The sequence below is a fragment of the Thalassophryne amazonica genome, chromosome 8 (genome assembly GCF_902500255.1).
Source record: "Thalassophryne amazonica chromosome 8, fThaAma1.1, whole genome shotgun sequence".
NCBI lineage: Eukaryota > Metazoa > Chordata > Actinopteri > Batrachoidiformes > Batrachoididae > Thalassophryne > Thalassophryne amazonica.
In genome coordinates, this window is record NC_047110.1 from 5,948,848 (window position 1) to 5,975,423 (window position 26,576).

Genomic DNA, 26,576 nt, shown 5'->3' on the forward strand with positions numbered 1-26,576 from the left:
GCTTGGCGGTCCTGATATACCCAGGTTCCGATGGTCAGTGAAAACCGTGAACGGCACAGACGCTCCCTCCAACAGGTGTCTCCACTCCTCAAGAGCCTCTTTCACCGCAAGGAGTTCTCGATTGCCGACGTCATAGTTCCGTTCAGCCGGGGAAACCTGCGTGAAAAGTAGGCACAGGGTGACGAACCTTATCAGTCTCTCCGCTCTGGGACAGCACGGCTCCTATCCCTGAGTCAGAGGCATCCACTTCAACCATGAACTGGGGCTAGGGTCGGGCTGCACCAAAACTGGCGCAGTAGAGAACCGTCGTTTCAACTCCTTGAACGCGGCTTCGCACCGATCCGACCAGGTGAAGGGGACTTTTGGAGAGGTCAGGGCTGTCAGGGGGCTAACTACCTGACTGTAGCCCTTAATGAACCTCCTATAGAAATTAGCGAAGCCGAGGAACTGTTGCAGCTTCCTACGGCTTGGTTGGTTGGGGCCAATCTCTCACCGCCGCAACCTTGGCCGGATCAGGGGCGACGGAGTTAGAGGAGATGATAAACCCCAGGAAGGACAAAGACGTGCGGTGAAACTTGCACTTCTCGCCCTTCACAAACAGTCGGTTCTCTAACAACCGCTGCAGGACCTGACGTACATGCTGGACATGGGTCTCAGGATCCGGAGAAAAGATGAGAATATCGTCCAGATATACGAAGACGAATCGGTGCAGGAAGCCGCAAGACGTCGTTAACCAAGGCTTGGAACGTCACGGGGGCGTTGGTGAGGCCGAACGGCATGACCAGGTACTCAAAGTGACCTAACGGGGTGTTAAATGCCGTCTTCCATTCGTCTCCCTTCCGGATCCGAACCAGGTGATACGCATTTCTAAGATCCAGCTTAGTAAAGATTTTGGCTCCATGCAGGGGGGTGAACACGGAATCCAACAATGGCAACGGGTATCGATTGCGAACCGTAATCTCATTCAGCCCCTGTAATCAATGCATGGACGGAGTCCGCCATCTTTCTTGCCCACAAAGAAGAAACCTGCCCCCATCGGGGAGGTGGAGTTCCGGATCAGCCCGGCAGCTAATGAGTCCCGGATGTAGGTCTCCATTGATTCGCGCTCAGGTCGTGAGAGGTTGTACAGCCTGCTGGACGGGAACTCAGCGCCTGGAACCAAATCAATGGCACAATCGTACGGACGGTGAGGGGAAGGGTGAGTGCCAGATCCTTGCTGAAGACGTCAGCAAGATCGTGGTACTCAACCGGCACTGCCGTCAGATTGGGAGGGACTTTGACCTCCTCCTTAGCCTGTAAACCGGGAGGAACCGGATCCTAAACACACCCGATGGCAGGTTTCGCTCCACTGAACCACCACCCAGACGGCCAATCAATCCAGGATTGTGCTTCAACATCCATGGGATGCCCAAAATCACGCGGGAGGTAGAAGGAGTTACAAAAAACTCAATCTCCTCCCGATGGTTTCCAGACACCACCAGAGTTACTGGTTGTGTCTTGTGTGTGAGTAAAGGGAGGAGGGTGCCATCTAGTGCCCGCACCTGCAATGGCGAAGGAAGCGCCACCAGAGGGAGCCCTACCTCCCTTGCCCATCTGCTGTCTAGCAGATTCCCTTCTGACCCCGTGTCCACCAGTGCTGGGGCTTGAAGGGTTAAATCCCCGCTCAGGATTGTGACTGGGAGTCGTGTGGCAATCTGTGTGTCTCACTTGAATGTTTTGACCCCCCCTTAGCCCAGTCTCTAAGGGCGAGTGTTGTCGTTTTGGCCGTTTGGGGCATTTTTTCTGTATGTGCTCCTTTGAGCTGCAGAGAAAACATTCCCCGCGGATCAACCTCCTCATTTTGGCCCTGTGCGTTTCCCTAACAACGTCAGCAGGGGGAGCTGTTGCCCCACAAAGCACTGCGGCTGTGGAGCTTGGGGAGGGCGGACCCTTTTCGAACCCGGAAGGGAGAGGGGCGGCGCATATCCGGTCACGTCCTTCGCCTCCCCGACGGCGTTCCTCCAACCGATTGTCTAACCGTATAACGAGATCGATAAGCCCATCTAAATCCCGCGGTTCCTCCTTAGCTACCAGCTGCTCCTTCAGAACCAACGACAGTCCGTTTATGAAGGCGGCGCGGAGCGCAACGCTATTCCAGCCGGACCTCGCAGCCGCGATGCGGAAGTTGAGTGCATAAGCGGCTGCGCTCTCGCGTCCCTGTCTCATTGACAGCAGCACAGTTGAAGCGGTCTCTCCTCTGTTAGGGTGATCAAACACTGTTCTGAACTCCCCCACAAACCCAGTGTATGCTGATAACAACCGTGAGTTCTGTTCCCAGAGCGCCGTAGCCCAGTCGCGTGCCTTACCCCGAAGCAGAGCAATCACATAAGGTATTTTACTAGCATCTGACGCGTACATGACGGGACGTTGTGCGAAGACGAGCGAACACTGCATAAGAAAGTCTGCGCACGTCTCCACACAACCTCCGTACAGCTCAGGAGGGCTTATGTATGCTTCAGGGGATGGTGGGAGGGTTGTTGAACCACCACTGGAACGTTCATATCCTGCACAGGGTCGACAGGAGGACGAGCTGCAGCAGCGCCCTGAGCGCTCGCCGCCATCTGCGCGGAGAGAGCCTCCACCCTGCGGTTCAGGAGGATGTTTTGCTCAGTCATTTGATCCAACCGAGCCGTAAAGGCGGTGAGAATGTGCTGCAGCTCACCAATCACGCCTCCTGCAGACGCCTGCGCTCCCTGCTCTCCCATTGGTCGTTCAACAGCCGGGTGACGCCCCTTGGAGTCCATGACGCTGGCCGAGATATCCTGTTGTGAATGTGTAGTGACACGGACCCACAACAGGGGGCACAAATGAACGGTCAATAGATGAGCCAAAAAGTAACAATTTAATGTTGTGAAATGTGCACAACGAACATACAGACAATCTCTGAATATGATTACAGTCAAAGTACAAAGGTGACGTGTGGGCAGGCTCGAGGATAGAAGACGTCTGTCCTGAGAAAGGCCGGAACCACACGATTTCCGCCCCACCGAACCTGGTGAATACTTGAGCCGCCAAGTCCCGAATTCCCAGGTGATCACCGTCTCCGACTGTCGGATCTGGTACTGCTGGCGAGAACAAAGACAATCAAGTGTGGGTGTGTGTACACCCAGTAACAACAACGGTGGGAATGCCACCTCCACCTCTCACTCAATATGTGATGAGTACCGCAGTGATTCCTCAGGGGAAAAGAGTGCCGTCCTGCACTCACTCAGCTTCCACAGAAAGAGGAACCGGTACTCCTGCAAACACTCACAATATACAGATATATTGTAACACAAAACGGCTGAGGATATTACCTTCAATGAAGTACGATATCTCGGCAATGAGGTGGAGATGACGTCTGGGTTTTATGGAGTGAGATGATGAAGACTGAGTGACAGCTGTCAGGAAGTAATGAGTAACAGCTGTCACTCCCGGCTGTGTCTGTGGCGGCAGCGCCCTCTCGTGCCTGAAGCCCGCACTTCAGGCAGGGCGCCCTCTGGTGGTGGGCCAGCAGTACCTCCTCTTCTGGCGGCCCACACAACACAACTTACGGGTTATCTGCTTTAAGCTGCGAGTTTGTGAGTTATACCATGGAGTCAGGCACTTCTGATTTAAGACTCTCTTTTTCAGAGGAGCTACAGCATCCAAAGTTGTCTTCAATGAAGATGTTGTGTGTTGGGGGGTTTGGCTGGATGTTTTTGTGTTGTTTTCTTTTCTTTGCTCTCCAGGTGGTATGCAAACTGGTTTTTGTCTGTGGAGACAGTGCTGGCAGAAGAATCCTTCACCCTCATCAACATTATTGGCTGCACTTGTGGAGGATGTTCATGTGCAGGCCTAATGACTCGCAGCACATGTGGATGATGGTCACGTGCAGACTTAAAGACTTTCAGCTGAAGCAGATAATGAGATGGCGTTCTGCATTTAAGCCCCCCCATGTGTGATTCAAGCAGAATTGCCAGGAACTCGACCTTGTGACGTTCGTTTGTGAGACGCTGAGGACCGCGCCTGGGTTTGACACATCGTGCCTGTGAAGGAGGACGGGTGAGGGACACATGCTGTCAGCACACATCAGAGGTGATTGATTGACTGAATAAGTGTTAATAGTAATTTGGTATTTTGTTACGCAGTATATTTGAACATTGATGAGAATTGTGCAGCTCGCTTCTCACGGCGTGGCGTGCGGACTGATGATCCTCCACCTGTTGTGAGAAGCTGCTCATTTACATAAAGCTTAAATTCAGACCTGAATGTGTTGCTGATAGTGTGTGCCTTTGAAGGATATTAGTTGTAGCTGTTGACTTACCTCACCTATTCTATCCTTCACAGAGTCAGTTGTCGTGTCCACCTGGGGGGTGTTTGGCGGTGAACTTGAGTCCAGAAGCGCGGGCTTCGATCCCTTTGGGCGCTGGAGAGCGCGCCGTCCTTCACTCCGCCAGACAAACGCACTTTTATGTTGTACACAATTACTGCACAAAAGGGAAATAAATGTTTTGCTTTTGGAACCGCTTTCTGGTTATTTAGCGCTGGGTTCAGTCAGACGCAGGTCCGCCTCAACCCGTGCCGGCACATAACAGAAGATGTAAAACTATTGACGAGATAATCTATCTCACTCACAGAGTTTAGGTAGCTACTCTGCACTGTGTTGGTATATGGCATTGGAGAACATAAAGAAGGAATCATATCCTTAAACCTAGTTACAGCGCTTTCTGAAAGACTTCTGCTGTAATGAAACTTATTCCCCACTGCTGGGTAGTCCATCAGAGTAAATGTAAATGTTATTAAGAAATGATCAGACACAAGGGGGTTTTCAGGGAATACTGTTAGTAACTCCCTTCGGCTGCTCCCTTGTTTTGTACTCGGGGTCTCCACAGCAAATCCAAGGTGGATCTGCATGTTGAATTGGCACACCGGATGCCCTTCCTGACGCAACTCCACATTACATGGAGAAATGTAATGTGGTAGGGGTGGGATTCGAACCGGGAACCTTCCGCACTGAAACCAAGAGCATTAACCACTTGGCCACCACCCCTTTTCAGGGAATACTGTTAAGTCTTCAATTTCCATACCATAAGTTAGAACAAGATCTAAGATATGATTAAAGTGGTGGGTGGACTCATTTACATTTTGAGCAAAGCCAGTCGAGTCTAACAATAGATTAAATGCAGCGTTGAGATTGTCATTCTCAGCATCTGTGTGGATGTTAAAATCGCCCACTATAATTATCTTATCTGAGCTAAGCACTAAGTCAGACAAAAGGTCCGAAAATTCACAGAGAAACTCACAGTAATGACCAGGTGGACGGTAGATAACAACAAATAAAACTGGTTTTTGGGACTTCGAATTGGATGGACAAGACTAAGAGTCAAGCTTTCAAATGAATTAAAGCTCTGTCTGGGTTTTGGATTAATTAATAAGCTGGAGTGGAAGATTGCTGCTAATCCTCCGCCTCGGCCCGTGCTACGAGCGTTCTGGCAGTTAGTGTGACTCGGGGTGTTGACTCATTTAAACTAACATATTCATCCTGCTGTAACCAGGTTTCTGTAAGGCAGAATAAATCAATATGTTGATCAATTATATAATAATTTACTAACAGGGACTTAGAAGAGAGAGATCTAATGTTTAATAGACCACATTTAACTGTTTTAGTCTGTGGTGCAGTTGAAGGTGCTGTATTATTTTTTCTTTTTGATTTTTATGCTTAAATAGATTTTGCTGGTTATTGGTGGGTCTGGGAGCAGGCACCGTCTCTACGGGGATGGGGTAATGAGGGGATGGCAGGGGGAGAGAAGCTGCAAGAGGTGTGTAAGACTACGACTCTGCTCATGGTCCCAACCCTGGATAGTACATGGTTTGGAGGATTTAAGAAATTGGCCAGATTTCTAGAAATGAGAGCTGCTCCATCCAAAGTGGGATGGATGCCGTCTCTCCTAACAAGACCAGGTTTTCCCCAGAAGCTTTGCCAATTATCTGTGAAGCCCACCTCATTTTTTTTATATAAACAGAGATGGCAACACATATACAGGGCTGGAAATTTAAATCTGCCTGGTCATACCCACACCCGGCTATTTTGGGGGTAATTTACAGTTCAACTTTAAAAAAAAAAAAAATGGTGCCAGTTTGTTCCCCATGTGATGAGGATCAGAATATATATAGTTTTTAGGGCTACATATTATAGTTTGGGAGTTTATCCTGGACAGACAGAAGTGGCAGCAGAAAAGCACATGGTACAACACTGTATGGTCTTACATAAATGGCTATTTTGGGGGTAATTTTCAGTTCAACTTTTAAAAAATGGTATCAGTTTGTTCCCCATGTCGCGAGGATTCAGAATATATATAGTTTTTAGCACTACATGTTATAGTTTGGGAGTTTATCCACACAGACAGACATAGCCCTTTATGTATATAGATTTACATTAAAATGCAGGAAATGCTTCAGGCATTTTTTGTACAACTATGTACATGCATTAAGATGCTACATAAGCTATATTTGGGCCACTCAGAAATCAGTTCCTGTCCAAAACAAGACCTCTGACTTGTGTAATTTTGTACATTGGAATGACCTCACACTTTGTCATTCCAGTTTCTGTCCAGCTGGAGGCAGTGTTAGTACTTTTGTCTGCCTTTGGTGGTGTTTGTCCAGAAAGTTCTGAGACCACCCCACGTGGGTTGGTGATCCTGATTGGCTTGGTCTTGCCGTGTGTTTCCACCAATGATGAAGGAGAAGGTGTTTTTTTTCTGCTTCTCCTGCCCTGAGACAGAGCAGAAAGAGGACATGAGATGTTTTGCTGCGACTTTATCAAATATGTGCAACAAATCTGATCATAAAATTCACAAAAAACATTGCAGAATTTAATCATGATAATTCACGTTATAGTCGGCCTATTAACAGAATTTAAAAACGGGTATAGAGCTTGAAGTGCACACCACTTTTTTTTAACCAGCAAATCCTGCTCCATGGTCTCTGTGCTTGCATCAACATTATCGCGATTGAGCAGTGGAGTCGAAATCTCTACCGTAGGCCAATTTTTATAATATTTATACCATCTTACTGCATATACCGCACACCCCTAGTGACCATTATACTAAATACGGTTTATGTGTGTCTGTGTACAGGTATCTGATCCAGGAGCTCCACAGGGCGGTTACTGGTCAAAAGAGCTCAGTATTCTGCCAGGCAGATCAGCAGGGGAAGTGGAGGTTGCATCCTGGGGTGTCCTTCTGCTTCTTCACCAGTCACACTCCCTGTGAGTCACACTCTCTGTGAGTCACACTCCTTCAAAGTCACACTCCTTTGTGAGTCACCCCCTTTGTGAGTCACCCCCTTTGTGAGTCAAACTCTGTGAGTCACACTCCTTCAAAGTCACACTCTGTGAGTCACACCCTTTGTGAGTTACACTCTGAGGTCACACCCTTTGTGAGTCACACTCTGTCAGTCACATTCCTTCAAAGTCACACTCTGTGAGTCACACCCTTTGTAAGTCACACTCTGTCAGTCACACTCCAAAGTCACTTCTCAGTGAGTCACACCCTTTGTGAGTCACCGTCCTTCAAACTCACTCTCCCTGCGACTCACGCACCCTCTGTGTCATGCTTTGCACTGAGTCACACTGTCTGACTCACACTGAGTGATAATTTTGTTGCACTTTGTTTATTTAAGAAAAAAAAAAAAATCCAACAATATGTGGGGAAAAATTGTTTTGCTGCTGTTCTGTTGTTTCTGAACAAAAACGCTTTATTGTGATAAGTATTTTCTATTTACCTATAAACTTGGCCCATATTCTGTCCTGGGTTTTAACTGATTAATAATACAAAGGAAAAATCACAAAAACTCTTAAATGCCATGAAAATTCATTCAGATGTAGCAATTTGATGACAATAATTGCTAAAAAGTATCGGTATCTGCGATACTGGCCCTGAATTTACTTGGTATCGGATCAATACCAATCTTGCAGTATTGCACATCACCTCACACACTGAGAGGTTGGCCACACCTCCTGCAGTGGGGGGGGGGGGGGGGGGGGGGGGGGGTGTAAAACCACACCTGCCACAGATCATGAAATTAGAGTGACACACAGTCAGTGGAAATGAGATGAAATGTCAGTGACTTATAGAAAACAATTACCCGTGTGCAGTACCGTGTATTCAAGGTACAGCTCTGTGCACCAAACTGCCGCATGCATACTGTACGGTTCAATACAAATACATGTAGAGTGAGGAAAATAAGTATTTGAACACCCTGCGGTTTTGCAAGTTCTCCCACTTAGAAATCATGGAGGGTTCTCTTAGGGGCATGTCCACTGTGAGAGACATAATCTAAAAAAAATCCGGAAATCACAATGTATGATTTTTTTTTAATTTATTTGTATGTTACTGCTGCAAATAAGTATTTGACCCCCTACCAACCAGCAACGATTCTGGCTCACACAGACCTGTTAATTTTTCTTTAAGAAGCCCTCTTATTCTGCACTCTTTACCTGTATTAATTGCACCTGTGTGAACTTGTTACTTGTATTACAGACACCTGTTCACACACTCAATCAATCACACTCCAACCTGTCCACCATAGCAAGACCAAAGAGCTGTCTAAGGACACCAGGGACAAAACTGTAGACCTGCACAAGGCTGGGATGGACTACAGGACAACAGGCAAACAGCTTGGTAGAAGACAACAACTGTTATGATTATTTATTAGAAAGTGGAAGAAACACAAGATGACTGTCAATCTCCCTCGGTCTGGGATTCCATGCAAGATCTCACTTTGTGGGGTAAGGATGATTCTGAGAAAGCTCAGAACTACACAGGAGGACCTGGTCAATGACCTGAAGAGAGCTGGACCACAGTCACAAGATTACATTAGTAACACATGATGCTGTCATGGTTTAAAATCCTGCAGGGCAGCAAGGTCCCCCTGCTTCAAGCCAGCACATGTCCAGGCCCGTTTGAAGTTCACCAGTGACCATCTGGATGATCCAGAGGAGGCATGGGAGAAGGTCATGTGGTCAGATGAGACCAGAATAGAGCTTTTTAGAATCAACTCCACTTACCATGTTTAGTGGATGAGAACAACCCCAAGAAAAACATCCCAACCGTGAAGCATGGGGGTGGAAACATCATACTCTGGGGGTGCTCTTCTGCACAGGGGACAGGACGACTGCACCGTATTGAAGGGAGGATGGATGGGGTCATGTATTGTGAGATTTTGGCAAACAACCTCCTTCCCTCAGTAAGAGCATTGAAGATGGGTCATGGCAGGGTCTTCCAGCATGACAGTGACCCCAAACACATAGCCAGGGCAACTAAGGAGGGGCTCCGTAAGAAGCATTTCAAGGTCCTGGAGTGGCCTGGCCAGTCTCCAGACCTGAACTCAATAGAAAATCTTTGGAGGGAGTTGAAACTCCAAACCTGAAAGATTTGGAGAAGATCTATATGGAGGAGTTTACCTAAATCCCTGCTGCAGTGTGTGAAAACCTGGTGAAAAACTACAGGAAACGTTTGACCTCTGTAATTGCAAACAAAGGCTACTGTACCAAATATTAACATTGATTTTCACAGGTGTCCAAATAAATTATTAAAAAATCATACATTGTGATTTCCGGATTTTTTTTTTTTTAGATTATGTCTCTCACAGTGGACATGCACCTAAGATGAAAATAGAGAAGAGGGTGCCTCAGTCTGTCACTGAACGAGCTGCTCAGCTCCACTACAGTCCGGTGCAGAGGGTGAGAGGAGTTGTTCATGATGGATTTGAACTTGGTTACACCCTCCTCTCAGCCACCTCCTCCGGAGAGTCCAGAGGACAGCCCAGGACAGAGCTGGACTTCCTGACCAGCTTGTTCAGTCTCTTTCTCTCCCGCTCTGTGCTGCCCGGGGCCCAACAGATGACAGCATAGAGGAGAGCTGAGGCTACAACAGAGTCGTAGAAGGTCTTAAGCAGAGGCCTGCTCACTCTAAAGGATCTCAGTCTCCTCTGGTGACTCTGGCCTTTCTTGTACAGGGTGTCAGTGTTGTGAGTCCAGTCCAGTTTGTTGTTGAGGTGAACACCCAGGTATTTGAAACTGTCCATCCACGGTCTCTATGTCCTCCCCCTGGATCTTCACCGGTGGGTGAGGTGGTGGTTTCCTCCTGAAGTCGATCACCATCTCCTTTGTCTTACTGGTGTTGAGACACAAGTGGTTGCGCTCACACCAGTCCATAAAGTCCGTGATGACCGACCGGTACTCCAGCTCGTTCCCCTCAGACACATGACCCACAATGGCGGAGTCATCAGAGAACTTCTGGAGGTGGCAGCTGTCCGTGTTGTAGGTGAAGTCCGAGGTGTAGAGGGTGAAGAGGAAACGCGAGAGGACGGTGCCCTGGGGGGCCCCGGTGCTGCACCTTACCACCTCAGACTGACAGCCGCACAGCCGCATGTACTGTGGGCGGTCAGTGAGGTAGTCGATGGTCCATGCGGCGAGATGTCCATCCACACCTGCGTCCTCCAGCTTCCCCCGCAGCAGGTCTGATGGTGTTGAAAGCACTGAAGAAATCAAAGAACCTGACTCTCACAGCGCTCCCGCCGGTCTCCAGGTGCGTGAGCACTCGCTGCAGTAGGTAGGTGACAGCGTCATCTACCCCGATGTTGGGCCTGTAGGTGAACTGCAGTGGGTCCAGGATGTCGCTCACCATGGTGCGGAGGTGAGACAGGATGAGGTGTTCCATGATCTTCATGAGGTGGGAGGTCAGGGCAACTGGTCTGTAGTGGGCTGGTTCCTGGTTCCAATATGATTGGAGCAATTTTTAAATTTTGACCCCTGTGTAATTCTTCATTGACCCCTACCTAGCCGCCACATTGGATTTTCAAGTGGCCAGCACTTTTTTCTCAAACACTGATGAACATTCATGCCAAATCTGATGCTTGTATCACCAAGGTGAACAATTCTGGCCAAAATTCATACTTATCTGCTCCACTATAATGCTGCCACCTCCAGGAAAAACACAGCACCCAGACTTGTTTTTATGCACTCATTCTGAACGCTTTTAAGTTGAAAATCAATCAGCTTTTCAGAGAGCTGCTGTGACGTCACTGCAGCGCCTTTTCAGGCAAATGAGAAGACAGAATTATTTCTGCTGATTTGTCACTCAAAATCTGTACAGATAGAACACTCATCTGTGACAGTATATTGGGCAGATGTTTTGTCTTTGCTGAGGGTGAGTACTTTTTAAACGTCATACAGTATAAGCTAGTTATTAGCCATATGGGGAAAGCTTTGGGATGAAACACAATGTTCACAAAGTGCTTTTTTTCTGTAAAAAAAATTGTTAGAACACAATTTTAAACAGGTCCTAAAACTTTAAGGGCCTAATAGTTTTCACTTTTTAGCACTTTCTTGTAGTTGTATGTTTATAACCAGGATTGTACACCTTGTTGGCAGAATAAGCAGTGCTTATTCTCATTACACAGTAATCACATGTGCATTGCTGTTTTTTTTTTTTCCAGGTGGCGATGCATCCATCATTCCTATGATTGACAGACTGTCTGAACCGTGTCCTCTTGTAAGTTCTGTGAACAGCTATGAAGGCAAAGTTGATGGAACTGGTGGAGACCAACTCAAAAGGAAAGCTGACGAGGCACTGGAAGGGCAAATCTCAAAGCTGCCCCATTTGGAGGAACAGGAGACACAAGAGACAAAATCTTCTGAATCCATCTTTTCAGATGAAGGTCAAATGGAGGATCCATCACACAGTAAACGGACAACTTCAGGAGAACAAGCAGGACCACAGACACAACCTCCAGGCCTCCCTGACTTCAAACAGATGGACAATACTGTCAAACAGGCCTCCGATATTTACAGAACAGGGGCCAAATGTGTCCCCGGGGGGCCAGCTGACCCTCTGCAACCTGGGGTGGACTACCACAGCACAGGCATGCTCCGCATGAAGCCTGGCCGAGGAGAACCAACTCAGTCCCTCTCCTGCAGCGACAAACTGGCTCGCTGGGGGGTGTTGGGTTTCCAAGGAGCACTGCTGTCTCATTACCTCCAGGAGGTGCTCTACTTTAGCTGTGTGGTTGTGGGGAAGTGCCCCTACAGTTCAGAGGTCATGCAAAGGGCATTGATTACAAGGTAAGGAGCAGCACATTTCAGGTCTGGTTATTAACAGCTGCTAAAGATAATAGCAGCATTTCTGCTCCAATTTTAAGAGTTAAGAGTTTTTTATTGTTATGTTCACAGTAAAAACAGGCAGTTATTCCACACTATGAAATTCTCATCAAATTATTAAAAAAAAATGCATTATAAAATACACATTATTAGACTGAAGAATGTATTATATACACTATTTGATGGATGCACAGTTTAGAGGATGTGCAGTTTATGCAGCATTGGCAATTTTGTGCCATATTGTGTTGTTTTAAGCAGCATTCCTGCTGTGCAGGAGTCGTAAGGTGCCTGCTGGATGCATAAATAATAAATACTTAGAGGATGATAGTAATAATGAGACAGTAATAAGAGTGACAGTGAAATAACAGTCAGTCAGGTGGTGGTGGTGGTGGTGGGGGTGGGGGTGGGGTGGGGGTGGGGGTCAGTGTGTCAGAGAGTTACTGAGAAGCCTAAGGGCCTGTGGGTAGAAGCTGTTCCCCAGCCTAGTAGTCCTCGACTTCAGACTCTCGTAGTGTCTGCCTGATGGTAGGAGTGTGAGGACTGAATGTTGGGGGTGTGTACTGTCCCTGATCAGGTTGCGTGTCCTACTTAGGACTCTGGTTTTGGTAAATGTCCTGCAGTGAGGGGAAGGCTGCCCCAGAGATGTACTGTGAGTTCTTAATCACATGCTGGAGAGCCTTCCTGTCTTGGACTGTGCAGTTACCGTACAAGACTGTGATGGCAGTGCTGAGGACACTCTCAATCGTACACCTGCAGATGTTACTGAGAATTTTGGCTGACATACCTTTTTTTTTTAGTCTTCTCAGAAAGTTCAGTCTCTGTTGGGACTTCTTGATGATCTGTCAGGTGTTGTAAGCCCAGCTGAGATCATCACTGATGTGAATTGTTTTGTGCAATGCCTGTTTTTCTAAAGCTATATCTGCTTGAAACTTTACACCATGTACAATCTTGCTATGACCAAGTTGACTATATTTTATTTATCACCAATCATTTTGATGTTAACCTGTCCAATATGATGTGTGCTGCCACCTTTCTTGGCCAAGTCATCCTCACAAAGAGAGATTTGGAACCCTGTGAAAACGAAAAGTTGACAGGAGTAATATTTTTGGAGAAATTAGCGATATTAGCTAACAACAGTGAACAATAGATGTTGTGCTGCAATGCACCATGGGAATTCTGGGTTTTGGGGTTTTAAATGTTGTTATTGTGGCTGATGTTAGTTGAACTGGGTTGTTAGTGTTATTGATTTGTTGTATTTTTGTAGTTACATTGGTTTAGTCGGTTTAGTTAAGTGTCATGTTGCTGTTACCATAATTGAGAAGTGTTGTGTGTTTGATGACTTCTGCCACCATCTCTGTTTGTGCGTGTGTAAAAATAAAAGTACCTGCTTGTGGTAGAAAAGACAAAAAAATGTGTGCGTGCATGCATGTAACTTCGACTATGGACAAATGGGGGATGAGCGCCGCCAAAATGGAACACTGAACAATGGCTGTTAAATAATTACATTCTGGACTCACACACCATTCCATCAGGGGGCGGTAAATGATATTTATATTAAAATTGAAAATTGAAGGTGTGTGTGTGTGTGTGTGTGTGTGTGAGTGAGAGAGTGTGAGATGTTATTTAGTAAGTTCAATGTAAGTAAATAATGTAATTGTAAATACATTAAAAATACATGGATGCCCAAGAAAGTGAAAACACTTATTTCCATTGTGGTCCATTTAAAAATCAAATGACAGAATAGAAGTAATAATCATAATAAGACTAAAGAAACCTACTGAAACAGTTATTGTTATTTATTCATCACATGCAGTTGTAGTGAAGTGATGGTGCGACATGCTCAAATTGTGCAACAGTGAATGAAGATTGTGGAAAACATACATTTGATGAATATATATTGCATATATTGTAGCATTTGTGTTATGGTGAGATTAGAGTGGAACTATGGGCAGGGATGAGGCTGCGTGTTGGAATACGATCCATGACTGTAATAACTAATAAAAAGCCCTTCATCCTGCAGTAAAAAACAGAAGAGATTTAATGCTGTTATGTGCGAGTTTATGAGAAAGATGATTTTGGCAGAAAGGGCTGGTGATGCTGTCACAGTGGTTTAGGTCCTCCTGTGCTTTGTAGGTGTTCCCACGTCTCAGAGCTTCCTGCTGGCTTCTTGCTGAGCTCACCGGTGCTGCTCCAGTCCAGCCTGGAGTTCCCCTTCAGCCAGACGCAGACTGAGCTCCGTCACGAGTCCGGATGGGGCCGCATCTCCGCCTGTGGAGCAGGTAAAGGACTCACACTGAGGCCCACCCACTCAGAAAACACCTGATGATCTTCTGCTTTTATTTACAACCGCATAATGTCGTTTTGTGATTGGGAATAGTGCACGTGGAGATGCTTCGGGGCCAGGGTGGGGATTTTCCTCTGTAATATTACAGCTTTCCCTTCAGCTTTACTATAGCTTTACTGCAAATCGTATTCAACCACGACATTCTGCAGCAGTGTAGATCAGCGTTCTGTGTTCACTGTCAGACTGGGTGCAAGATGAAGTCAAAAACTTCCATTTTCCTACATTATTGAGCAGGGGTGGTGGCCAAGTGGTTAATGTGCTTGTTTTCAGTGCAGAAGGTTCTGGGTTCAAATCCCACCGCTGCCACATTTCTCCATGTAATGTGGAGTTGCGTCAGGAAGGGCATCCGGTGTAAAAGCTGTGCCAATTCAACATGCAGATCCACCTTGGATTTGCTGTGGCGACTCCGAGTGCAAACAAGGGAGCAGCTGAAGGGACTTACATTAATCAAATCACAAAATAATAATAATAATATGAGCAAAGCGTTGCGCAGCGGCGCGAACAGTACAGGGTACGGTACAGGGCGTCCGAAACAGGAAGTGCCAATTTTCAAATCCACAGTAAAACAGGAAGTGTTCAAATGTCAAACACTTCCTGGATTGACCGACAAGATCCCATGAAATCTTGCGGGAGCTCAGTGGCAAGCTCACACTCAAACAGGAAGTGCAGAATTCTCACTCACTCACAGTGAAACAGGAAATGTTGAACACTTCCTGGCATGGGTGGAGCTAGAGTGGAGGCCGGGATTTCACTGGACTTTGGATTCCCCTGAAATCTGATTGGATCAACGTCTGGTTGAAAGAGCTGCATTTTGAAATCAGTAAGTCACATTGACTGCTAGGTTCCTCCTGTCCAGTAGTTTGTGCTGTGTACCACAAAAAGTTCTAATACACCTTAGTAGAAGAAGAAAAATGTTTGCTTCAGATTTGAACTGAACACTTCATTTGAACTATGGACTTCTAATCACACCAAACTTATATTGGTGAGTAAACGACTGTATTTTATGTCAGAAATGAGGTCCAGGTTGTTAAAAGCAGCATTTCTCCTCTAATTCAGGTTGCCATGTCTGTTTGTTAGCTGTTTAAGAGAGTAAACATGTTTAAGGTAACAGACAGCAGCTGGTTCTCTGGTGGCTTATTAGTGCAGCAGATAACTGAAACAATCCTTCAAATGGTGACACAAGCATCAAATTCAGCACAAATACAGCTGGTGCAAAATTAATGGAGCAACTTTAACTTTTGACCCCTGTACAAACTGAAACTGACCTTTGTCACCATTCTCATCATTTATCATTCTTATCACTTGTCTGAAGAAAACTGGCAATAAAACAGATTATTATTTACAGGTTTTATCAAGTTTTAGAGATTTGCTTTCAGTTTGAGTTTGAGGAAGATAATTTTATAAATTATTTTTTATTTTTTTGTTTTTCTTGTATTTGAAATGGCAAAAACAAATTAAAATGTGTGAAATTCCAAGTGTTCCAATACTTTTGTAGGGCACAGTATCCTAACCTTATGATGAGTGTAAAATGAGTGTGGCATTATTTTTTTGTATTTTTTGTTGGTGTATTTTTTTTGTTTTGTTTAAGAATGTTTAATTTTCACTGTTGCTGTACTTTGAGTCAAATCATAGTCATATTGTTTATCATATTGAAATGACAATTCAGTAAGGTATATCTTCTATTACACATTCCAAATCTAAGGTGGAACTCTACTTGTGTTTACTAAGGTACACAGAAATATCTTTAAAAAAGAGAGAGTAGAGCCACTTAAGTGCCTGGTGTTGAGAACCAGGGATGGTAGTTTGAAAAGCTTTTTTATCCCATGGGAACTCTCCCTACCCACCTAAGCGGCTCAGGAATATGGACAGTATGTATTTATTTATGTGACAATATTGAGATTCGATAATTTGTCCATATTGTACAGCCCTACTGTCAACGAGCTGAAAACTCTGAATATTAATTTACCTCTACATTAAAAAAAAATCCTTAAAGTGGCGGGGGGTTAAGAGGGCTGTAATTAGGGGGGGCAGCTGAAAAGCAAACAAAGTAAAATGCGTAGAAAGGCAGAGTATGGGGGGGGGGGGGGGGGGGGGCAGAGCCCCTCCAGAAGCTGAAAGGTGAAATAAAGAAAATGCTTAAAAAGGCGGGGGGTCTGGGTGGCTAAAAGGTTTTAGTCATGCTCATGCTCCCAAGAACAGTTTTACTGAAAAAAGTCTGAAGGACCTAAATCAATCAATCAATTTTTTTATATAGCGCCAAATCACAACAAACAGTTGCCCCAAGGCGCTTTATATTGTAAGGCAAGGCCATACAATAATTATGTAAAACCCCAACGGTCAAAACGACCCCCTGTGAGCAAGCACTTGGCTACAGTGGGAAGGAAAAACTCCCTTTTAACAGGAAGAAACCTCCAGCAGAACCAGGCTCAGGGAGGGGCAGTCTTCTGCTGGGACTGGTTGGGGCTGAGGGAGAGAACCAGGAAAAAGACATGCTGTGGAGGGGAGCAGAGATCGATCACTAATGATTAAATGCAGAGTGGTGCATACAGAGCAAAAAGAGAAAGAAACAGTGCATCATGGGAACCCCCCAGCAGTCTACGTCTATAGCAGCATAACTAAGGGATGGTTCAGGGTCACCTGATCCAGCCCTAACTATAAGCTTTAGCAAAAAGGAAAGTTTTAAGCCTAATCTTAAAAGTAGAGAGGGTGTCTGTCTCCCTGATCTGAATTGGGAGCTAAATGACAAATAAATGACATGGTGAGATGCTGACGAGCTTCACTTATTCATGTCCGTGACATATGCATATTAATTATAAAAAAAAGCAAAGGATTTGCATGGAGAAAAACATCTGACAAAACAAAGCAGGTCAAACAAGACATGTCTGTTTGGATCCTGTAGGGGTCATGAACCCGCCCCACCTGCATGGGTTTGGTGTGTGGACTCAAACGTGCTCCGGCGTGGTTCAGGTCGCTGGGTGTGAGTACATCATTGCTAATCTTGAAACCTTTTTATTTTCTGCTCTTGCTGCTTTAATGGTTTTGTATCTTATTAAAATATGTTTGCCGAGGTCTCGACCCAGTCCTCGTCCTCGTCCACTGTCCTGTTAGTTCGATGTTTGTGGTTTTAGTTTATGTGCACTGTTCTTTTAATTCAGACATTCATGTTATTTTGTTTCAGTGCATGTCTCTAGTCTTTTCCATTTGTTCATTTTCTGATGCTTATCCAGGTCCAGGTCACAGTGGCAGCTCATCCGACACTTCCCTGTCCTCGGCCAAGTCCTGTAACTTCCTGAGGGATCCTGAGGCATTCCCAAGCCATCTAGGAAATATAATCCCTTCAGTGTGTCCTGGGTCTTCCCCAGGGCCTCCTCATAGTTGGATAATTCCTGGAAGTCCTCCCTGAGGAGATGACCAGTGGGCATCCTCAGCCACCTCAGCTGGCTCCTGTCAATGTGAAGTAATAGCTCTACCCCGAGTCCCTCCTGGATAATCGATCTTCTCATCCTGTCCAGAAGTGTAAGTCCAGATACCCAACGTAGGAATCTCATTCCTACTGCTTGTATCCGCGATCTTATTCTTTCAGTCATTACCCAAAGTTCATGACCATAGGTGAGGAGTATAGGAGCATAAACTAACTGGTAAATTGAGCATCTTGGCGTCTGGCTCAGGTCCTCCCTCACCATGACAGTCCAGTACTGCCATCCGTAAACCATCAGACGCCACACCAATCCGTCTGTTGAGCTCACGCTCCAATTTACCCCCACTCCTGAACAGGACCCTGAGATACTTCAACTCTTCCACTTGTGGCAGTAACTCTCCCCTGACCCAGACGGGACAATCCACCGTTTCCCAACAGAGGACCACGCTCTCAGATTTGAAGCTGCTGATTCTCATCCCAGGCACTTCACACTCTGCCTCAAACCTGCTCAGTGAGCGTCAGAGATCACCGCCTGATGAAGCCAACAGAACCACATCATCCACAATCGCCTGTGTTTCATGAAAATGAATATTTTCATACACATGGAAATTTATTCAAGTGTCCTTTCCACTATTTTAGGGGCCCACGCAGACACGGACCCTTGGGGCTTGTGGTCGCTTCATTTGCCCCCTGACATGCACAAATATAAACGTCCACCTACCACAGGTGACAAATGGCCACGAAGGCACTACGATTGATTGATTGTGTGTTTCAGCTGTCAGCTGGTGTCATGTGACCGATCAGCCTCTGGATGTGACTGCTAACGGCTACAGACATGGAGTCACCAAAAAGCTTGTGGGAACAGCTAAGGCCAGGTAGACCTGTAACAGAAAGAGCACAAACCAGCGTGAGCTGCACATCCTTTCCCCGCCCCTGTGATGACGTGTGTGTTTGTCTGCAGGTCACGTCTGTGTAAGGTAGAGCTCTTCCACTCCTTCCTGTCTGTGGTGGAAGCCACTGACTCGTCAATGCTTCCGGACTCTCTCAGGTTACAAAACAACACCCACTTCACATTGACACAATGACAAATGTTCCTATTTGAAAGCATTTAAGGAGAACTTGCACAGTGAAAGCCCAGCTTTAAAGGCCCTGTCGCACCTTGACGATTAGCCAGTGCATACCGACAGCCCCGTTTCCACCGAGTGGTTCGGGTCGGTACTGCACGGTGTGGTGCGAATCAGAAACAGAGTAATTTAACATTATTTTATTATATTTTTGTCTTGGTGGATCATTTTCATCGTAACCAGAATGGTGATGATTCAACTGATTGCTGTGATAAACGTAGCTGTGAATGAATAAAATGCTGTGACTCTTTAAACTTTTAAAGCGCCAGTCGCGATCAGACCGCAACTTTGATCTGCTCCCCATCTGACTGATCAGACGGGGGCATTCAAACAGCTCTGAATGATCAGACAGGGGCAACCAATCAAAGCACCATTCATGGTCTGATCGCGACCGGCGTTTTAAAAGTTTAAAGAGTCACAGCACTTCATTCACGGCAGACTGGGGGACCAATCAAAATGCTGGCCGCTGTCTGGTTGGTTTACCCCCATCTGACTGATCAGACAGGGGGAACCGATCAAATGGGGTTACCGATCAAAGCACCGGTCCAACCTGATCAGTTCCTCCGACCACGACACCAACATCCTCTGAGAAACACACCTGGTGCAGAAAAACCACTGAGGGACTCCAGCCACAACAAGAAATTAAAGTATTTTCAGCCATCATTTTCCAAAATCAGGAGGCTTATGTGGATACGTTTTTGTCAGACTGTGATGATGAATCTGACTGAAACGAACAGGTAAGACTATTTTTACTCCGTGTGTGAATGAAACAGGCTGTTTGCATGAGGACTGCAGCTTTCAGCCAGTCAGTGGACAGCATTAATGGACATATTTCGACTTATGAGTAAATTACAAGAAATGTGTCAACAATTGCATAACTTACCTACAACTTATGGTCCGCGTATGCGGGACGTATCAGCCATATGCTGGCATATGTTGAAAATATTGTGCATGCCCAGCGTGCTTCAGCATGCTCTTAACTTATACGAAACTTACCAATAATTTATTAGAGATACACCAGCTTTTTTAACATGGTCGGCATACGTTAGCTAAATCGTCATGGTGTGACAGGGCCTTAAGCTATGGTCATGTCAACTCCCAAGAGTATGTGATGGCATGACTGATTTATGATGTGGAAATGGCACGTCCATTCTGAGTACTTTTAAATGAAATATGCTGATCACTATTTGTGGTACTGAACACAACCCCCCAAAATTCAGGTTGCTCCAAAGCATACCCGCGCACTTAGATTGATAGTATGACCACACTTGCCACAAGTCGAGAAGTCATCGCCAGTGGCATTGGTGATGATGAGGTCACACCACTGGTGGCACCACCGATTGTCAGATGGCGCGAGCAGTTGCATGACAACTCGTACCACAAGCTGTTACATGATGATGCAAGATTCAAGCATTTATTGTCATTGCCACAAAGAACAACGAAATTACATCTGGAGCATCCACATGCGTAGTTAAAAAGAGCAACCAGTGCAATAAATAACCCCTAAATACCCCATGTAACATTTATAACATCTGTACAGTGACATTTGACAGCAATATCAATCAATCAATCAATTTTTTTTTTATATAGCGCCAAATCACAACAAACAGTTGCCCCAAGGCGCTTTATATTGTAAGGCAAGGCCATACAATAATGATGTAAAACCCCAACGGTCAAAACGACCCCCTGTGAGCAAGCACTTGGCTACAGTGGGAAGGAAAAACTCCCTTTTAACAGGAAGAAACCTCCAGCAGAACCAGGCTCAGGGAGGGGCAGTCTTCTGCTGGGACTGGTTGGGGCTGAGGGAGAGAACCAGGAAAAAGACATGCTGTGGAGGGGAGCAGAGATCGATCACTAATGATTAAATGCAGAGTGGTGCATACAGAGCAAAAAGAGAAAGAAACAGTGCATCATGGGAACCCCCCAGCAGTCTACGTCTATAGCAGCATAACTAAGGGATGGTTCAGGGTCACCTGATCCAGCCCTAACTATAAGCTTTAGCAAAAAGGAAAGTTTTAAGCCTAATCTTAAAAGTAGAGAGGGTGTCTGTCTCCCTGATCTGAATTGGGAGCTGGTTCCACAGGAGAGGAGCCTGAAAGCTGAAGGCTCTGCCTCCCATTCTACTCTTACAAACCCTAGGAACTACAAGTAAGCCTGCAGTCTGAGAGCGAAGTGCTCTATTGGGGTGATATGGTACTACGAGGTCCCTAAGATAAGATGGGACCTGATTATTCAAAACCTTATAAGTAAGAAGAAGAATTTTAAATTCTATTCTAGAATTAACAGGAAGCCAATGAAGAGAGGCCAATATGGGTGAGATATGCTCTCTCCTTCTAGTCCCCGTCAGCACTCTAGCTGCAGCATTTTGAATTAACTGAAGGCTTTTTAGGGAACTTTTAGGACAACCTGATAATAATGAATTACAATAGTCCAGCCTAGAGGAAATAAATGCATGAATTAGTTTTTCAGCATCACTCCGAGACAAGACCTTTCTGATTTTAGAGATATTGCGTAAATGCAAAAAAGCAGTCCTACATATTTGTTTAATATGCGCTTTGAATGACATATCCTGATCAAAAATGACTCCAAGATTTCTCACAGTATTACTAGAGGTCAGGGTAATGCCATCCAGAGTAAGGATCTGGTTAGACACCATGTTTCTAAGATTTGTGGGGCCAAGAACAATAACTTCAGTTTTATCTGAGTTTAAAAGCAGGAAATTAGAGGTCATCCATGTCTTTATGTCTGTAAGACAATCCTGCAGTTTAGCTAATTGGTGTGTGTCCTCTGGCTTCATGGATAGATAAAGCTGGGTATCATCTGCGTAACAATGAAAATTTAAGCAATACTGTCTAATAATACTGCCTAAGGGAAGCATATATAAAGTGAATAAAATTGGTCCTAGCACAGAACCTTGTGGAACTCCATAATTAACTTTAGTCTGTGAAGAAGATTCCCCATTTACATGAACAAATTGTAATCTATTAGACAAATATGATTCAAACCACCGCAGCGCAGTGCCTTTAATACCTATGGCATGCTCTAATCTCTGTAATAAAATTTTATGGTCAACAGTATCAAAAGCAGCACTGAGGTCTAACAGAACAAGCACAGAGATGAGTCCACTGTCCGAGGCCATAAGAAGATCATTTGTAACCTTCACTAATGCTGTTTCTGTACTATGATGAATTCTAAAACCTGACTGAAACTCTTCAAATAGACCATTCCTCTGCAGATGATCAGTTAGCTGTTTTACAACTACCCTTTCAAGAATTTTTGAGAGAAAAGGAAGGTTGGAGATTGGCCTATAATTAGCTAAGATAGCTGGGTCAAGTGATGGCTTTTTAAGTAATGGTTTAATTACTGCCACCTTAAAAGCCTGTGGTACATAGCCAACTAACAAAGATAGATTGATCATATTTAAGATCGAAGCATTAAATAATGGTAGGGCTTCCTTGAGCAGCCTGGTAGGAATGGGGTCTAATAAACATGTTGATGGTTTGGATGAAGTAACTAATGAAAATAACTCAGACAGAACAATTGGAGAGAAAGAGTCTAACCAAATACCGGCATCACTGAAAGCAGCCAAAGATAACGATACGTCTTTGGGATGGTTATGAGTAATTTTTTCTCTAATAGTTAAAATTTTGTTAGCAAAGAAAGTCATGAACTCATTACTAGTTAAAGATAATGGAATACTCAGCTCAATAGAGCTCTGACTCTTTGTCAGCCTGGCTACAGTGCTGAAAAGAAACCTGGGGTTGTTCTTATTTTCTTCAATTAGTGATGAGTAGAAAGATGTCCTAGCTTTACGGAGGGCTTTTTTATAGAGCAACAGACTCTTTTTCCAGGCTAAGTGAAGATCTTCTAAATTAGTGAGACGCCATTTCCTCTCCAACTTACGGGTTATCTGCTTTAAGCTACGAGTTTGAGAGTTATACCATGGAGTCAGACACTTCTGATTTAAAGCTCTCTTTTTCAGAGGAGCTACAGCATCCAAAGTTGTCTTCAATGAGGATGTAAAACTATTGACGAGATACTCTATCTCCCTTACAGAGTTTAGGTAGCTACTCTGCACTGTGTTGTTATATGGCATTAGAGAACATAAAGAAGGAATCATATCCTTAAACCTAGTTACAGCGCTTTCTGAAAGACTTCTAGTGTAATGAAACTTATTCCCTACTGCTGGGTAGTCCATCAGAGTAAATGTAAATGTTATTAAGAAATGATCAGACAGAAGGGAGTTTTCAGGGAATACTGTTAAGTCTTCTATTTCCATACCATAAGTCAGAACAAGATCTAAGATATGATTAAAGTGGTGGGTGGACTCATTTACTTTTTGAGCAAAGCCAATAGAGTCTAATAATAGATTAAATGCAGTGTTGAGGCTGTCATTCTCAGCATCTGTGTGGATGTTAAAATCGCCCACTATAATTATCTTATCTGAGCTAAGCACTAAGTCAGACAAAAGGTCTGAAAATTCACAGAGAAACTCACAGTAACGACTAGGTGGACGATAGATAATAACAAATAAAACTGGTTTTTGGGACTTCCAATTTGGATGGACAAGACTAAGAGACAAGCTTTCAAATGAATTAAAGCTCTGTCTGGGTTTTTGATTAATTAATAAGCTGGAATGGAAGATTGCTGCTAATCCACCGCCCCGGCCCGTGCTACGAGCATTCTGACAGTTAGTGTGACTCGGGGGTGTTGACTCATTTAAACTAACATATTCATCCTGCTGTAACCAGGTTTCTGTTAGGCAGAATAAATCAATATGTTGATCAATTATTATATCATTTACCAACAGGGACTTAGAAGAGAGAGACCTAATGTTTAATAGACCACATTTAACTGTTTTAGTCTGTGGTGCAGTAGAAGGTGCTATATTATTTTTTCTTTTTGAATTTTTATGCTTAAATAGATTTTTGCTGGTTATTGGTAGTCTGGGAGCAGGCACCGTCTCTACGGGGATGGGGTAATGAGGGGATGGCAGGGGGAGAGAAGCTGCAGAGAGGTGTGTAAGACTACAACTCTGCTTCCTGGTCCCAACCCTGGATAGTCACGGTTTGGAGGATTTAAGGAAATTAGCCAGATTTCTAGAAATGAGAGCTGCTCCATCCAAAGTGGGATGGATGCCGTCTCTCCTAACAAGACCAGGTTTTCCCCAGAAGCTTTGCCAATTATCAATGAAGCCCACCTCATTTTTTGGACACCACTCAGACAGCCAGCAATTCAAGGAGAACATGCGGCTAAACATGTCACTCCCGGTCTGATTGGGGAGGGCCCCAGAGAAAACTACAGAGTCCGACATTGTTTTTGCAAAGTTACACACCGATTTAATGTTAATTTTAGTGACCTCCGATTGGCGTAACCGGGTGTCATTACTGCCGACGTGAATTACCATCTTACCAAATTTACGCTTAGCCTTAACCAGCAGTTTCAAATTTCCTTCAATGTCGCCTGCTCTGGCCCCCGGAAGACAATTGACTATGGTTGCTGGTGTCGCTAACTTCACATTTCTCAAAACAGAGTCGCCAATAACCAGAGTTTGATCCTCGGCGGGTGTGTCGTCGAGTGGGGAAAAACGGTTAGAAATGTGAACGGGTTGGCGGTGTACACGGGGCTTCTGTTTAGGGCTACGCTTCCTCCTCACAGTCACCCAGTCAGCCTGCTTTCCCGGCTGCTCGGGATCTGCCAGGGGGGAACTAACGGCGGCTAAGCTACCTTGGTCCGCACCGACTACAGGGGCCTGGCTAGCTGTAGAATTTTCCACGGTGCGGAGCCGAGTCTCCAATTCGCCCAGCCTGGCCTCCAAAGCTACGAATAAGCTACACTTATTACAAGTACCATTACTGCTAAAGGAGGCCGAGGAATAACTAAACATTTCACACCCAGAGCAGAAAAGTGCGGGAGAGACAGGAGAAGCCGCCATGCTAAATCGGCTAAGAGCTAGTAGCTACGCTAAGCTAGCGGATTCCTAAAAACACGCAAAGTGAATAATGTGTAAATAATTTAGAGGTGATTCAGCAGAATGAGTGCTTTAGTTAAGGCACGTAAAGATTACACTGGGAAACAAATCGTAATCTAGATAACTAGATCAATCTAACTGCGCAGATTAAACAGCTAACAGATACAGAAAAACACCGCTGTGCTCCGGAACAGGAAGTGATACAATACCGCAGTGAGAGCCAACCACCAGTCAAGTCAACTTCAACTTCACAGAATGTTGGTGCCAAACAGATACGTACAAACACACTTTAGATGATCTTTCGCATTCCTCATGCCGCCTTTGAGAACCCCAGAAACGACATCTTCATAAGGACAGTGCAACTCTTTCAGCAGACCGCTCACCTCAACTTGAAGGCCGTCCATATCATCTGAAGCACAACACACGCACAAAAAACATTATTTAAAAAACAAAAAAAACAATGTCAGATAGGCAGATTGACAGAGACCAGACAGTTATTGAGCAGCTGGACTGATCTGGCTGACCTGGGCCAGATGATAAAAACAAGATATTGATAAAATGCATTAAAGAGTAAGAACAGACCAAATAAATAAATATAAAAACAGTGACACTGTGCAGCAATGCAGAAACCAGTTCAATACTATTAATTGATGGCTATAATCCACGGAAGGAGGGACATAGGGGGAAGAGGGCAATTTCCAAATAAATAATTAATAATAACAATGTGCAACAATGCAAAACCAGTTCAATGCTACTACAATTGATTATGAACCCAATGCAATTGATATAGTTATAGTCCGTGGGAAGGAGGCAGAGAGGGGAGGAGGGCAGTGTTCAATAATCTGACAGCTTGAGGATACAGGCTATTGGCCAGTCTAGATGTTCTGGCCTTTACAGCCCTATACCTTGTCCCTGAAGGCAACAGATGGAAAAAGTGATAAGCAGGATGGTGCTGATCTCGCAGGATATTACGCACTCTATTAAGACAGCGAGTGGGATAGATAGTGTTAATCTCTGGGAGAGTCGTCCCAATGATTCTCCCCGCTATTTTCACCACCCGCTGAAGTGCCTGCTGACCAGCCTTAGTGCAGCTGGAGAACCACACTAACAACCCATATGTCAGCACACTACTGATGGCACAGTTATAAAAGTTCACCATCAGGCATCTAGGGATACGGGCACTCCTCAGCTTCCTCAGATAATAGAGGCGTTGTTGGGCCTTTCCCACAACTGAGGCAGTGTGAATGCCCCAGGACAGGTCCTCCGTCACTGTCAAACCCAAGAACTTAAAACTGCTAACCCTCTCCACTGCATCAGTGCCAATGAAGAGAGGTTGATGGTCATTATGCCCCGTCTTATGAAAATCCACAACTCTTTCTTTAGTCTTTTTGGTGTTTAGCGCTAAATTGTTGTCCTGGCACCAAGACACCAAATGTTGCACCTCAGACCTGTAGTGTGTCTCATTGTCATTGGTGATAAGTCTGAGCACTGTGGTGTCTTCGGCAAATTTGACAATGAGATTGAATGGGGAGTTGACACAGCAGTCATGGGTAAACAGA

General features: G+C 45.0%; 1 protein-coding gene across 1 annotated transcript in view; it reads left to right on the forward strand.

The window, feature by feature from the left end:
• Positions 1–26,576, forward strand: part of adat1 (adenosine deaminase tRNA specific 1) — a 122,082-nt gene that overhangs the window by 89,531 nt on the left and 5,975 nt on the right. The window contains 5 exon segments of the mRNA XM_034175893.1: positions 7,137–7,267; positions 11,500–12,124; positions 14,294–14,439; positions 18,698–18,797; positions 18,884–18,970. Coding sequence (XP_034031784.1) covers positions 7,137–7,267; positions 11,500–12,124; positions 14,294–14,439; positions 18,698–18,797; positions 18,884–18,970 — 1,089 coding nt within the window.